This window comes from Sarcophilus harrisii, chromosome 6, assembly GCF_902635505.1.
Source record: "Sarcophilus harrisii chromosome 6, mSarHar1.11, whole genome shotgun sequence".
Classification (NCBI taxonomy): domain Eukaryota; kingdom Metazoa; phylum Chordata; class Mammalia; order Dasyuromorphia; family Dasyuridae; genus Sarcophilus; species Sarcophilus harrisii.
This window is the reverse complement of record NC_045431.1, coordinates 187,386,671-187,402,717: the sequence shown is the minus strand read 5'-3', so window position 1 is coordinate 187,402,717 and position 16,047 is coordinate 187,386,671. Positions and strand designations below refer to the sequence as shown.

The following is a 16,047-nucleotide window of genomic DNA, read 5'->3' as shown; positions in this document are numbered from 1 at the left end:
TGTATCTAGTCATTCAAGTTGTTCTGGTCCATATCACTACAGGTATTCTCTCTTCCTCCCTACGTCAAAGAATTTTCTTTTAAGTGTATGTTTTGCTCTTCCTTGTCTGAGACTAAACCTCAAGCAAGAAAGGGCATATATATATATATATATATATACATACATACACATACATATATATATATATATATATATATATATATTCTGCATTATTTGGGATCACAAAAAATTGAAAATAAATTTGTCCAATCATTAGAAATTTGTCCAGTTGGACAAATTACACTATGTTAGGAAATATTATCATTCCATCAAGAATGAGAGACAGATTTCAGATATATAAAGGAAGACTTGAATAAAATAATGCAGAACGAAGAAAGCAAAGACATAGAAATAATATACATAATGCTATATGGCCACAATTTTAATAAAATAAACATTGAGAGGAAACCAAATTCTGATCAAATACAATAACTAATGTTAAGTTATATTTTTCCCTTTCTGTTAAAGATCAATAGACTTATTAACTTTTCAAAGAATGTATATTCTTTATATATAAAGAAATTTAATTATTATTTAGGAAATAAATATATTGTTGCTGAAAATAAATATATCAATAATTTTTTTATATTTTTTAAGAAATGAAATAAACTTTTAAAAAATTTACTGTCTTCCCAATTAACTCAGTTCATGTCTTTCATTTCCACTTTTTACTTCTAAAATTTCACTAGATAATAAGAAAAATGCAGGATTTCTTGAAGCTAATTTAGGTAGGAAAACATGGAGCATAAGTATGTTCCTGAAGCTGAGTAAAAATGATAAAATAAGATATTCAAAAAGCTTCATGACAGAGAAGTACCTTGCTCTGTATAACAGATATATTCTTGAAAATTATATGTAAATCATATTTTAAAATCAAATCCATTTTCTAAGTGCCAAAGAAAACTTCCTAATTAAAGAATATTATGCTAAATCCTTTTTGTAAATCAGAGAATAGTCTGTCAGAAAAATAAATCTGAATTTTCATATAGTAGGTTTACTTAGCTCAGGGCATATCTAGAATGAACATTTGTTTCTAATAGCTCAACTCTATTGTGAATTATTTCTATTCTTTCAAGTTACAGAAAGAAATTTATACTTATATACTATAACTAAGTTAAAAAAAAATCTTCGAAATTTTCAGTATAAAAGAATTTTTATCTCTTTCTTATTCTAAACAAAAATATTAAAATAGGTGCTTAAAATGATTCATATGTTCATTGGAGAAAGAAATTACTTAAACTATTCTCGTATCTACTCTTTTCCAGAGACATACTTGCCTTATCTTCTAGAAGTGTATCCTTTACGGTGGAATAATGTATCATCTTCTCATCTTTTAAAAACAAGAAAAGCACATAGAAATGTAGGATATTAAGACAAAAAGATGTAAAAAAAATCACATTACTAACAAAGAATTAAGAATAAACTCAAGCTAACAGGTTTTTCTTGCAATGATCTACTTACATATTTGAAATTAAATAAAATATTCAAGATGATTCAATTTAGTCTTGTAACAATGCATTAGGGTACATATTTATGGAAAATATTCCAGATACAAGTCAAGAAGAAAAGATTTGTGATAAGCAACAAAAGGAACAGGGCAAAGATCAGGATAATGTGATGCTTTCACATTAGTCAAATAGGTAGGCAGAAGAGAGAGTGCTGGGCCTGGAGTAAAAGGAAGATCTGAGTTTGAATTTAATACTAAAAAATTACCAGCAGTATGACCCTGAATAAGTCACTTAACCTGTTTACCTCAGTTTCTTCAACTGTAAAATGGATGATGATAGGTGAGGAAGATCAAATGGGATAATATTTGTATAAAAAAAAACGCACATAGTAGGCACATATAATAGTTTTCTTCTTTCAATACAAAGTCTACTGACAATTAGATGTAAATATCCACTTATTTAAAAACAAATTATCAAATGTGAAATAATAAGACTTCAATCTGAAACACTTTCAGCCACTAAAGAATTAATGATGTAATTAGGACAACTGTAGAAGAATCTTTATCGAAGACCAGAAAAATTATACAAAGTGATACTAAAAAGTAAGCCTCAATGAATTCAGAATGAGAACTCTCAATAATTATCCTTTAATATGTTCCACAGAAAATATCCAAACTCCTGAATCATCAGTCTCAGTCTGACATGAGCATTGTAAAGGGTATGACCCCAGACTATAATGTAGTGAATTGTTTAACAAGCAGACCACAATTCATTTATTCACATGACCACTATCTCCCCCCTTCAAACTAGTCACTTTAGAAAGTTGTACACTTACTTCAAAGACACTTAAAAGCTTTCTGCAACCCTTCTTCAGAAATTATCCTCAGGGCCCAAAGCACATTCTTTGTTTTGAAATAAGTACCTCATTGGAGAGCAGGCCTTTCTCTGTTGGGGGTGGAGTTATATTTATGGAAAGAGCACAGAGTCATTTGAGCTTATGTCTGGTAAATAGGCAAGTGATCAAGCTGTATAACATTGCTGTTTTCAGATTTTTAAAATGTTGATCTCCAATTCTGATGGACATGACTCTCTTCAACTATGAGATGATTCAGACCAGTTTCAATTGCTTAGTGACAAAGAGAGCCATCTACACCCAGAGAGAGGACCATGGGAACTGAGTGTAGTTCACAATCTAGCATTCTCACACTTTTTGTTGTTGTTTGTTTGCATTTTATTTTCTTTCTCATTTTTTCTGCTTGGATTTTTCTTGTACAACAAGATAATTGTACAAAAATGTATGCATATATTGGATTTAACATATGTTTCTACCATGTTTAATGTATATCGGACTACTTACCATCTAGAGGAAAGAATAAGAAAGGGGGGCATTGGAACATAAGGTTTTGCAAGGATTAATGTTGAAGAATTATCCATGCATATGTTTTGAAAAATAAAAAGCTTTAAAAAGAAAAATAGAATGCCCTTGTGTGTCAGAGACTGTGCACCTTTCTTATGAGAAAGAAATAAAACTTTTTCCTACACTCAAAAAATTGTAGATTATTTTGTGCTACTTACAAATAAATGGGCTCTGAAAATTCTAAGAGGTTCTCCTTACTCCTTCCAAACTATGGCACTATCATTAAAGCCTTCCATTTCCCATCTCCAAGTCTTCTGTCCTTAAGGTCTAGAACAACTTTGAGTTTTGACATGTCTTAATGTTTTTCAAAACTCATCTCAAACACTATTTTCTGCAGAAGGCCTTCCTGGATCTCCCAAGCCTTCCTCTCTAAGGTTACCTTCTTACTCCTTTATTACATATCTTGTGTGTATCATAAAATTGCAAGTCTCTACTATATATAGGTTGCTTTTCATAAATATAATAAATTCAACATATAACTGGTAATGTTCTGTCTTTCTTTTCTCTTTTCTTCTCCACAATACTGGTAGTACAGTAGATTGAGCTATAAGTCTGGAGTTCAAATTCAACCTCAGACATTTTACTATATCGGTGACCATGGGCAAATCACTTAAACTGTTAGCTTCAGCTTCTTCAATTGTAAAAGGGAGATAATAACTGTACCAACCTCCCAGGGTTGTCCTGAAGATCAAATGAGATCATTGCAAAAACACAGTGCCTACAGGGCACATGGTAGATGTTATTTTGATGCTTATTCCTTTCACTTCCTCTTTTCTTCTGTACATTTTTTTTTCTTAAGAATGAATGTTTCAAGAAGCCTCTTTTCTTTCTTTTCATGGCAGCCACATCCTTACCTTTCTATTCCTTCTTACCTCTCTTACCTCCAAACTTAAAAAAAAGAAAAACAAAATCCTTGTAATGAATATGTTCATAGTCAAGTAAAACAAATTCCCACGTTGGCCATAAATGAAAACATGTCTCATTCTATTTCTTGAACCCATTACTTGTCAGGAGGTGGCCAGCATATTTTGTCAATGGTCCTTAGAATTTGCAGTGGTTCACTGTGATCAGAAGTTGTGTTCATAACGTCACTGTAATGTCTTAGTGTATCAATCTCTTGCCTCCCCCATTATTATATAAGCCAGAGTGTTGCAAGAACAGGTTTCATATTTTTTACTTTTGTCTGTAACCCTAATACCTGGCACACAGTAAGTGCTTAATAATTGCTTCTTGATCAATTGATATATATACTGTAAGAGGGAACTGGTTTGAAGACAACCCTCATTTAGATACATGAGTATTGGTCTGTTTTGTCACATGGACATTCACTTGGTCATACCACAATTTTTTTCTGCATAGTAAAATGTTGTTGCATAATAAATATAATACAACTTAACAGAAAAGCCTGGACAAAAGAAACGAAGTCACACCTGAAGCAGAGCAATGATTTTCAAATTTTTTAGCTAGAGACCACTAAGTTCCTTTTTTTTTTTTTTTTTTTTTTTTTTTTTTTGCTTTTTCAAATAGTTATTCCTCAAAATATAAAACTTCAAAAATGGGACACCCAACAGGAATGTATCGGTGTTCTCACTGGTATCTATGTTGCTCTATCAATTCAACAGTCAGCCCAGTAACTTCAGGTTGTTTGTTTTGAGGGATGATTTTTAGCAATGTGACAAAATCTTGTTTCGCTAATTAATGTACAGAAAAAGTGTCTCCTTTAAGGGATTATTGGGGCTAATGAAGATATAACAATACAAATCTTCTTGATAATATGGCAAGTCAGAGCTAAGTATTTTACTTCACCCAAAGCTGATGCCTTCTAAGGCTCAACAAGAAAAGTCCTACAGGAAAAATTAAGACCTCTTTGGAAACATCTCTCTGACCATAAACACTGTAGAAAATTATTTGAACCAAGTAGAATATGTTCTCAATCCTTTCTTGGGAGCAGAAGAGAAAATACAGCTTTTCCTCACTCCCACTTCCATTCTACGTTTGTGAGAGACCAAAGATGACAGAGAAAGAGGCAAAGTGACTGACAGACTGCCGGATGGGGAGACACCTAACATATTGAGAAAAGCATTCTCTATAAGATCAAGAGACTAGATTCTAGTCCAATCCTTTCTTATCCAAGTATCTATTGTAATTCATTAATCTAGTATCTATACAATGCAAAAAAGGCATCTCAGTGATGAGAAAAATTTATACTCAACATCAAAACTATTTCCCAATAATGCAAACTATAATTTGTATTTTAAAAAGCCATGCAATAAAATTTCTATCACTATTTATAACAAGTTTTTCCTAAATAAAATAAATTAGTACAAATTTTCACCCAACACCCAGAAAATAAACCATGAAACATAGCTTGAATTTTTATGATTACTAAACCAAATAGCTTGAATGTGCAGGGTATGTAAATTTATTTTTAAAAATATTCCTATAAAGCATTTAAATAACTTTGCCTTAAGGACTAAGAAAGCGAAACTGAGTTAACATTACACACATCACTGCATTTGGAAAATGAATAATCAAGATTAAGTTGTGAAATGTCTGTTATGAATCACTATTTTGCCATCTCTACTTAAATACTCTATCCTAGAGATAGGTGGTAGTACAGTGGATAGAGTGCTGATCCCAGAGTCAGGAAGACATCTTCATGAATTTAAATTTGATCTCAGCACTTAATAGCTGTGTCACCCTGAACAAATCATCTAATTCTGTCCACCTCATCTGTAAAATGAGCTGGAAAAGAAAATGGCAAAAAAAAAAAAAAAAAAAAAAAAAAAAAAAAAAAAAAAAAAAAAACCCTCTAGATTCTTTGCCAAGAAAACCATAAATGGAGTCATGAAGAGTCAGCCCAATTAAAAAACTCAACAACAACAAAAATTAAATAGATGTATGTGTGTGTATAGTACCGTAATTTAGAGATGCCTTGCAAATAGTTTTAAGAAAATATTTCAAGTCCAACAAGAATTTTCTCAATCTATAATACTTAACTGTATATTTAAAATGTAATCAAATCACTGTTACAAACTTTGCAATGCAAAAGTTCATGTCTGAAAAATTTTCTAATAATAACTGGCTTTTTGCTAAATTAAAGAGATTTCTATTAAGAAATGAAATTTGATCTGCAGCAGTTAAGTATATGTGGATAGAGGAAATAAGAGATGATAATCTTTATTAGTGAAAATGTTATTTAAAAATCCAATTACAATATTTAAAAGGCTGTGGGTCATAGTAGAAAGAATGGATTTTAGATTCAGAGGATTTGCGTTTGAACCCTAGCCTAGGTAATTTTGGGCAAAATACTCAACTACTCTGGACCTGAATTTATCATGCATAAAATGAGGAGTATGAAAAAGTTATGTCAGAGGTGACTCAGTTTAGAATCCTACTCCTAATCAATAGACAGCACAAGTCATTGATTCTTACTCTCAGAAAGCTGGCCATTTCATTAGAATAAAGACTTTATGTATTATGTATATTCAAAGATATTAATAATATAGTGTATTAATAATAATAGTATAATAAAACGCACTATACATCATTAAGTAGAAGGGATGTTGGGAGATGGGAAAAAACAGGGGAAATACATGTATAACACTGCATTTTTCATAAACTTCAGTTTCTTCTTCATCTATAAATTGGAAATAATGGCATATACCTACCTCACAGAATTGTTCAAGATTAAATAAGATAAAATCTATCTATATAAAGTACTTTGTAAACTTTTAAAGTATTATATAAATGTTAGCTATTACTATTATTACTATTATTTATAATTCCAATTATAAAAGCACAGACAATACGGGATCTTTCCTGGTCTTAATTTCCTCAACTGTAAAAATTACTTCATCAGCCAAATTTTACTGCTAAGGGTACAAGTCCAAGTTTTACTACTTCTTAGCTATATGTTCTTGGGCAAGTTTTGGAGTTACTCATCTTAATAGGCAGCTATGTGGTACATTTGTTAGCTAGAGTACTGGGCCTGAAATCAGAGATTTGATAGTTCAAAGCAAACTTCAGACACTATAATAACATCTCTATTTGTCTATTTCCTCAACTGTAAATTGGGGATAATAACAGCACTTATCCTCACAGGATTATTGTGAAGATCAAATTAGATAATATTTGTAAAATACCTAGTACTGGCATACAGTAAACACTATATAAATGCTTATTGCCTTCCCTTCTCCTCACTTCTCTATCTCACCCAAGGCCTCATATATTTCCAATATTCATCGAATAAACAATAATTAATTTTGTCATCTATATTTAGATATTGTTTTCCTGAAATCTCAGAAACTCCCACTAGATGGCAGAAAGTAGTAATGAGATTTAGTTTCTAAAAAAGGAATTTCGAAGATACCATATTTAAGTGTTCTCAAAATCATTTTAATTTGCTACACCCTTATAAACTACTCTTCTTGACACCAGAAAGCACTGAATTTTGATGTAACTAAATTCTAGAGTTTTGTTTTAAAATAATTATTCCAAATTAATATTTCAAGAGAATTTTTAAATTTTATGTAGATATCTATCCATAATGAACTGACAGCATATACCAATGATATATGTAGATGAATAACATATCACTTATCATGAGAGTCATAATTTCCATTTTGTTGATTTCTTTGATGAACACATTAAAGGCAAAATTATTCCTGCTCTGGCTGCTGGATTCCCAAAAGATAATATCTCCCCACTGATTTCCCCAACATTGCTTTCTGATTTTCTATCACTAGTCACCTTTAAGACCACTGGGAAACTGCATCAGCTTGAGAATAACACAACACATATATTTCTACTTATTCTAAACATATCATAGACTGTACTGGCTATTTATTTCCAGGCACAAATTCCTTATTAAAAAGCTGTTGAATTGAACTAAATTGATTTGTAACAAGATCAGGCAAATTAAAACATATCTAAGAAAATATTAATTTTAATAAGCAATGCCTTTTTGGGTGATTATATATTTTTTCCCTTCTTCAATTTCTGCTTTTATTCATATTTTAGCTCTCTCCATATTGAAAAGTGTCGCTTTGAACGGTAGTGTGATTCTGCACCACAAACAAAAGCTATGTGGTCACATGTGGTAAACTCTGAGGCTGCCCAACAAGCTGGAATCAAATATGCCAAGAAAAAGAGGATGCCATTTGGGGATCAAGGTGAGCAAGGTGATAGGCATCAAAGACCCTCACATGGGATGTGGAGATGGCCATTTAATCCAACTTGTCCCTCAAAACAAACCTACCAAAACACCCCTGACAAGGACACCAGCTTTTGCCCAGAGGCTTCACCTTCAGTGAGGTCATTACACCAAGCCTACAAATGGCTTGCTCTTAATCTTGCCCTGTAGGGCCAAGCAAAAACCCAAGTCTAATCTCTCTTCCCCAGAATGCTTTTTCAGTAGCCCTCAGAACTATCATTGCCCCAACCACCACTACTATTTTCTTCCTCTGACCATTACTGGATGATTCTTTCCTTGGAGTTTAAGAAGCTGTATAATTTTTGAAGAGTTTTCGGTTTCAATAGCTTCTATACCTATTGCTTGGATTTTAGGATTTCCTCTTCTAAGTAACATGCTTCTAATCTTTAGCCTCCTGAAAAAAAAAAATCAGGATTCTTCTTTGCCTGTGTAGGTTCTTTTTCTATTTTTTTTAACCTTAAAGCACTCCTTCCATTCTTTCAAGGAACTGTTTTGTTTTTGTTTTGTTTTTTTACCCAGCATGTAGAGAGGTATTTCTCCAGATTTTTCAGTCTCTGCAAGAGGGCAGAACAATTCACTTGTTTTTGCACTTAGAAATGTTATTTGGTATTGTTTTCAGCAATCAACAAGTATGTGTAAAGCACCTACTAGGCTACATGCTTGAGAGAGAACACAACTAATGAAATAATTTCTACTTGCAAAGAGGGAGAACAAGTATATATAAAACTAAAGACAATATAAAAGTTTATATTTATAAAATTTTTCTTCTACATACATAGTACACACACACACACACACACACACACACACACACACACACACACAGTAGTTAAATATAAGGTACCAGAGGAAGGAAGACCTTATGGAGCAAGGGGAATCAAAAAAAAAAAAAAAAAAAAAAACTTTGTGGTGTTTTGAAGGATAAGAGCTATCCCATAAAATGGAGGTAAGGAGAAGGTGCATTCCAGACATGGGAGATCAACCAAAGCAAAGACATAGAGATGATAGATGAAGTGTACTAAAGAACACAGAGAAGGCCAGAAACAATACTTTCTACAAACCAATGACTAATTTCCTTCCTCTTGGTAGATTTTCAAGACCAACTCTCTCTCACACACACACACACACACACACACACACACACACACACACACACACTCTCTCTCTCTCTCTCTCTACTCATTTTATATGTTTTATGGGAGGTTTTATTTATACTCATTTTCTTATCTTTTCTCCTAAACAAAAGTCAGCCTGTGCTGTTGGAATTGGGAGGAAAGAGAGAGGGGAAAAAGCATATTGGAAAAAAAGAGAAGAGTTCAGTTGGACAAAAAAAAATGGTGGGGGGCGAGTCCCTTAAATGGAAGGAATTTGCCATTTGTGTGCAGAAAGAAAATACTGACTGACTAAATTCTGAGTATTTGGCACCCTAAAAGCTAATTATAAGTAGAGTGGGGGAAGGAGAAAGGGAATAATATTTCAGCTTGGAAGCCCCCTTTATTGGCTGATTTTTTAGAAATGAAGACAAACTCAACTGGTTCTCTGTTGCAGAGAGCATTTTATTGTTTAAAGGAATGGCCTACTTTTACATGGTGTTAATTACTGAATGTTTTTTTTTTCCAAATCTATGACCGCTTTAAGGCAAGGTCATTTTTTCATACCAAGGTCTCCATCTGTCTTCAACAAATTATGTAATGTTTATCTAGATGCATAATGATCTTCTTGTTTAATGACTATGATAAAGTTATTAATGTTAATACTGATAAGGTTCCTTTATGTGAGATGAGATATTCTATATTCTGTATGAGTTTTAATTGATTGTATTGACTCATCTTAAAGTTTACCCATTATTTAAAGGGACTCTGAAAATAATAGTTTTTGCCTTTGTCCCTCTGAATATATTTCTGCTATAGACAATAGGTAATTTAGAATTTTTCTGTGTATTGAGCATTTTAAAATCGAAATGACTTATGTAATGTTGATCTTATAAACCACCTACTTAGATAAGAAAGATAAGCTGTGAACTTTCTGGGATAAATGTCTTACTGTTATCAATATAAGATCATACTAAATACCTGTTTAGGATTCATCTGAAGCTTTGATTGATGAGATTTGTTCTTGGAAGTAAAATCTCTTGGGACTATAGCTGATAACATTTGGGAGTTTTAAATTCAGATATGACTGTCTGATAGAGCATCAAGCCAGTGCTCTAGCATCTGAAAGGAACTGGGACAATTACCTGAAGTTAAAAGTGAGTTGAGGCTATTTTATCCTTTCTCATATATGTGCTGAAGAATCAACTTTGACTGATTATATTATGCTACAGTCATGTCTCTGTTTTTTCCTCCTATAGTTGATTTCTATAATCAGAAGTCAATAGAAATCATTAATACAATTCAATTATGTAATATCTTGCTGTTTCCAATCTTATTATATGTAGTCTTTATATCCTAAACAATTATTCAAATGAGTATTTAGCCTAGTCATCTACCAGTTATTAGATATTTGTGTCTGTAGGTATTCAGGTCCTTAAAGGTTTCTAAAATAATGAAAGAACGTAAGAAATGACCAACAGGATAATTTCAGAAAGGCCTGGAGAGACTTACATGAACTGATGCTGAGTGAAATGAGCAGGACCAGGAGATCATTATATACTTCAACAACAATACTATATGATGACCAGTTCTGATGGATCAGGCCATCCTCAGCAACGAGATCAACCAAATCATTTCTAATGGAGCAGTAATGAACTGAACTAGCTATGCCCAGAAAAAGAACTCTGGGAGATGACTAAAAACCATTACATTGAATTCCCAATCCCTATATTTATGCACACCTGCATTTTTGATTTCCTTCACAAGCTAATTGTACAATATTTCAGAGTCTGATTCTTTTTCTACAGCAAAATAACGTTTTGGTAATGTATACTTATTGTGTATCTAATTTATATTTTAATATATTTAACATCTACTGGTCATCCTGCCATCTAGGGGAGGGGGGGGGGGTAAGAGGTGAAAAATTGGAACAAGAGGTTTGGCAATTGTTAATGCTGTAAAATTACCCATGTATATATCATATAAATAAAAGGCTATTAAATAAAAATAAATAAATAAATAAATAAAATAAAATAAAATAAAATAATGAAAGAACAACTGACACAATTGTCTGTGAGCTCTAACTACTGTTTTGTTTACTAGGACTACAGCTGACACATCTTTAATATTTGTCTATCCTGTAGACAAACATGTTTCCTTACATGGGAAGCTGCTGGCCAATCTATATTGGCTTCTCCACATCTTGTAGCAGTCTTTATGAATCAGTCTTTCTATCTCAGACTTTTCTAATCTTTATTTGTTAAATTTGTTTTATTCTAGATTTTGGTCAAGTTGCAGCTGTACTGACCTGTTTCTGGGACCTAGATTGGCCCATTGGATGCTTCCGTCAGTTTCAGTATGCCCCCCCAAAGATGGGATCCTGTAGGATGATTCAGCTCTGTACCCATTCTTGACAGGAAGCAGTTTCAGAAGATGAGACCATTTTCCCTGTTCCTAATGGACTTTGAGCCCCATTGATTTGGGAGGAACTGGAACTGGTTGATGAATGACTGCCACATTCTGATTAGGTCCCCTATTACAATATTTAGGATTTATGATGAAATATATTGGGTTAAAATTTGGGCAACTATTCCTGAAAAGAATGCTTATAGTATGTATCTGCATTATCTAATTGAACACAATGTTCCCTTCAGAACTTGTAATTATTTGAGGGATCTTTAGTTAAGTTCACAGTGGAAAACCCCTACTGTACTAGTGTTATGTATAGGAACTTTAATTCACTTTCAGGAGTTATATGTGAGACGGCTATTTGACAGTTGGAATCCCCTATTTATTCCTCTTTGGATGATTCCTTTGACAAAACAAAGGGGAGGATAAGAGATAAGGGACAAGGAGAGCTGGTGGATTTTCCCAAAAGCACTTGAAAGAATGGGAAAAATGCCTTCATCAAACAACTCACCTAGGGATTAGTTTGAAGGGGACAGCAGCAGGGGAAGAGGTGGGAAGTGGTGGTAAGTGGATTTGACAAAAGTTAAAACTTCAGGCAGCAGGTTATAGGTATCTCTCTGGCCACCATAGTAATCTTTCCCACAACCTCAGTCCTGCCTAACCCTGTTCAGCCTGTACCACTCCTAATGCCAACCAGTTTCTGTTAATTTTGCCCCAGGCATGTGACTGCCCCTTCTAGCCCATCAGTCCAAATTGTTTTTTTTTTTTTCCTTTACTCCTTGCTTAGTTTATTATCTGTACATTCATTTTAAACTCCATTTGGGCTGTGATTGCTGGCTCTGCTTTTTGTTGGAATTAATTTGTTGGAATTGCTCTGATAGACTCAGTTTCTGGGACCATTTTTTGATTACCTGTTATTGGGAACAACCAGAAATCATCTTTGGAAATCTCCAGGGTACAGGCACCCGTCTTATGACTGCCTCTACAAGTCTGATCTCCTCTTCCAGTCCTGTAACCCCAATTCCTTAATATTTCAGCATTCTTGAAGGATGCTGCAAGTTGGTATAGGGACCTTGAAAGTTCATGGTTTGGTGATGGTCTCCTATACCCTGCTCAGTAATCCAGATCCTTTCTATATCCTAGTAACAGTGTTCCTTAGCCTGTCTGTTCTTCTAGGCGGGGATGAGTAGAGCCATTTCAGGTCTCACCTTTCCCCCTTGAAGTCTCTCTGATAGTTGTGCAGTGCCCCTAGGATTGGCTAGCATAACTGCCTTGAGCACTGCTGCTCCCTCTACAAACAGATGCTGAGTTAAGTGCACAAATGATTGCAGACCTAACTCACATTTAACTGTCCATCTCAAACTGGATTTCCTGGCTGAGATGGTTCTACAGAGGACTTGCTATGCTATTCTTGCAATGCCGAGGCTTCTGTGCCGCCCTGAACAAGGAATGATGTTAACAACTCAGGTTATCAGAGAAAGTCTGGCTCTTGTCAGTAAGAATTTTGAGTCCAGTTGACTGAAGCAAGGTCAAGGGACTCTAATCTTGTCTTCCATTGTTTCTCCTTCTCCTTGCCCTCACCATAGGTCTTTGCATCTTTATTAGTCCTGTTCTACTATCTGTTCCCAGGTAGGGTTAGTCAAAATCATGTGCTGAGACCCTCCAAAATGATTCAAGGATTTGAATGCTCACCAGGGAGAGTATGGATATGTTGGGCGCTGCCCTCACCCCCTTGCCATTAAGATAGAAAAGAAAAACAATGATCCAGGTGCTCACCACTCTGATTCCATCCTTGTCTAAAACTAGCCTGGAGTAGAATTATGCTATCTCGATCCTACTCCCTTCTCTGACAAGAAATGAGCTAGGATTCAAGGCTGTTAATACCAGGTTGACTCCCCTCTTAGCTCTCTCTAAAGTAAAGACAATAGCTGTAAAATATTAGATTAATTGTGTTCTCAGCTTCTATATCCTACTTGAAAATGCTAATTAGCTAAGGACCCTTTAAAAGTTCCTTACTGATTCTCACTACAATCCTGACAGGGAGATACAAACATCCCTATTTTACAAATAAAAAGGCCCTGAGAGAGGGCTAAGTGCTTTGTCCCAAGTGTCTGAAGAATGGCTTGAACTTAGGTTTTCCTGACTCTAAGGCCAGATCTCTATACCTTACTCCGGGATGGTCTTCAAACAAGATACAGTTCACAATCAAAACCTATCTCCCTGGCTAGAACTTGCCCAAAGCTAGGATTCACTGGCCTAATCTTAAAAACCCTTATCCTAGGGTTAGAACAAATGAAATTGTATACAATGTGTATCAAATACACATTGACAATGGAACAACAGAATTGTCATCCAAACCCTAAACCTAAACCATAAATATTGTAAGTTTTCAAAGTTCACTAGAGAAAAAGTTCCATAATCCTTTCCTTTCAGAAAGCTAAATAGCTTTTCTGGTGGTTTTTTGACCTAGTTACATAATTTCAACCCCTCTCCTAATCAATATTACTCTCAAAAAAATCCAATCTACTCCTAGGACAAGGAGATATAGTTCAATGTACTAATTTTACAATGATAAAGTATGACTTAGATCCTTAATACATGTTAGAATAATACATGTAACCAAAATTACAATTATTTCATAGTAAACTTCAAGAGAAAAAAATGAAGTCAAGAATATCTCACAGAGATGAAAAAACTTATGGAATTTAAAGCTAGGGGAAAAAAAAAACTATCCCAGTTTCCTTTCTTTTGTAGATGAGGAACTTGGAAGCCAGAGAAGTTCTAGGTAGTAAGAAAGGCAGCTTTTGGACCCAAGGTCTATGCCCAAATTTTTTCTTTCATGTGCCGCCTACGACAACTGCAAGATCCTTCTGCCCTGAGTTCATCATGAATTCTTGATTATTTCCTTTGCAATACACTTGTGGCCCTAACACTTCAATTATATTTATTCCTTAGTGATGGTGGAATTACAAATGTTGATAAAAACCTGCAATATCATAACTTAAAATTGTCTTAACAAAATTATCTCTTGATAACCCATGCATTGTAGCTACATTTCTATATGACTTCCAAATCAGAATTTTGAGGAAGGTTAAATGTGAATGGGTCTTAGCCTATGGAATTCAATGACTGAAAATCAGGATTGAAAAAAATAGCTCATGGATTCCCAGAAAGGTTCACGAATGTCTACCTCAGCTCATAAGCAGAGAGTAAACTACCTAGTATTAGAAAGATGATATTTTAAAAGTCCAAGAGCAGAAGGAATACAGAAACAAGAGATTCAACAGATTAATTTTTGGCTTTGATATGTTAGAAAGTGTATTATAACTGGTGCTTCTCCAACACAATTTCAGGTTTTTAAATGATAAGTTTGCTGTTTATTTGGTGTTAAATAAATGTTAAAAATATATTTATAGAACAGAACCATTCTAACAGAAAAGTGATAAAACCTGGGATATAAATTAAGCCTATTTTTTAAGACACCAAGGCAAGAATTAGCTTTTCTTAACTGTGTTTATATTATAGGAGTTTTGTTTTTGTTTTTCTTCTTTTTTTCAGTAGGTGGGAAGGGGAGAGAAAAATGGATTTTAAAAAAATAACTTTAAAATAAGTAATTAAAAATAACTTAAAAATAGTTATGGAACAATATCCAATGGGGAAGTTACTATACACACTGGTAATTATCTCCTTGAAGTTGTTACTTTTCCATCATGTCTGTCACTTCATGACCTCTTTTTGGAGTTTTCTTGGCAAAGGTATTGGTTTGCCATTTTCTTCTCCAGCTCATCTGACAAATGAGGAAACTGAAATGACTTGCCCAGGGTCACACAGCTAATAAGTATCTGAGGCCAAATTGGAACTCAGGAAGATGAGTCTTTCTGACTCCAGGTCCAGCACTCTAACCATTTTGACACATCACTGCCTCTAATTATCACTTTTAAGGGTTTCCATTTCATGGGATCATAGATTTTTAAAGCTGAAAGGAACTGTTGGGGATCATATAGTCCAAGCCCCTCATTTTATATGTGGCACTCATGATAAGTTAATAACTCATAGAAAAATACACACCTAATTAAAAGCAAGGCTAAAATTCAAACCAATAACTTCTAAATGCTAACTAATAACATCAATACGACAAAAGAATTCCTTCCAAATTCTTCCAAGTCTGAATTTTGAAGGTTAAATGTGAATGGGTCTTAGCCTATGGAGTTTAGTGACTGGCAATCAAGATTGAAAACTATAAAAATAGCTCATAGATTCCCAGAAAGGTTTACAAATGTCTACTTCAGCTCATAAGCAGAGAGTAAACTATCTAGTATTGGGAAGATGATATTTTAAAAGTCCAAGAGCAGAAGGAATACAGAAACAAGAGATTCAACAGATTAAAAAGCTCAAATGGTATCAAGCTGGAAAAAGTAAGATTAATTT

General features: G+C 33.9%; 1 protein-coding gene across 1 annotated transcript in view; it reads right to left on the bottom strand.

The window, feature by feature from the left end:
* The window catches only part of POLN (DNA polymerase nu), a 303,684-nt gene that overhangs the window by 287,326 nt on the left and 311 nt on the right, over positions 1-16,047 (bottom strand). The window contains exon 2 of the mRNA XM_031942946.1: positions 1,317-1,369. Within this exon, the coding sequence (XP_031798806.1) occupies positions 1,317-1,369 (53 nt within the window). The remainder of the gene's footprint in view (positions 1-1,316; positions 1,370-16,047) is intronic.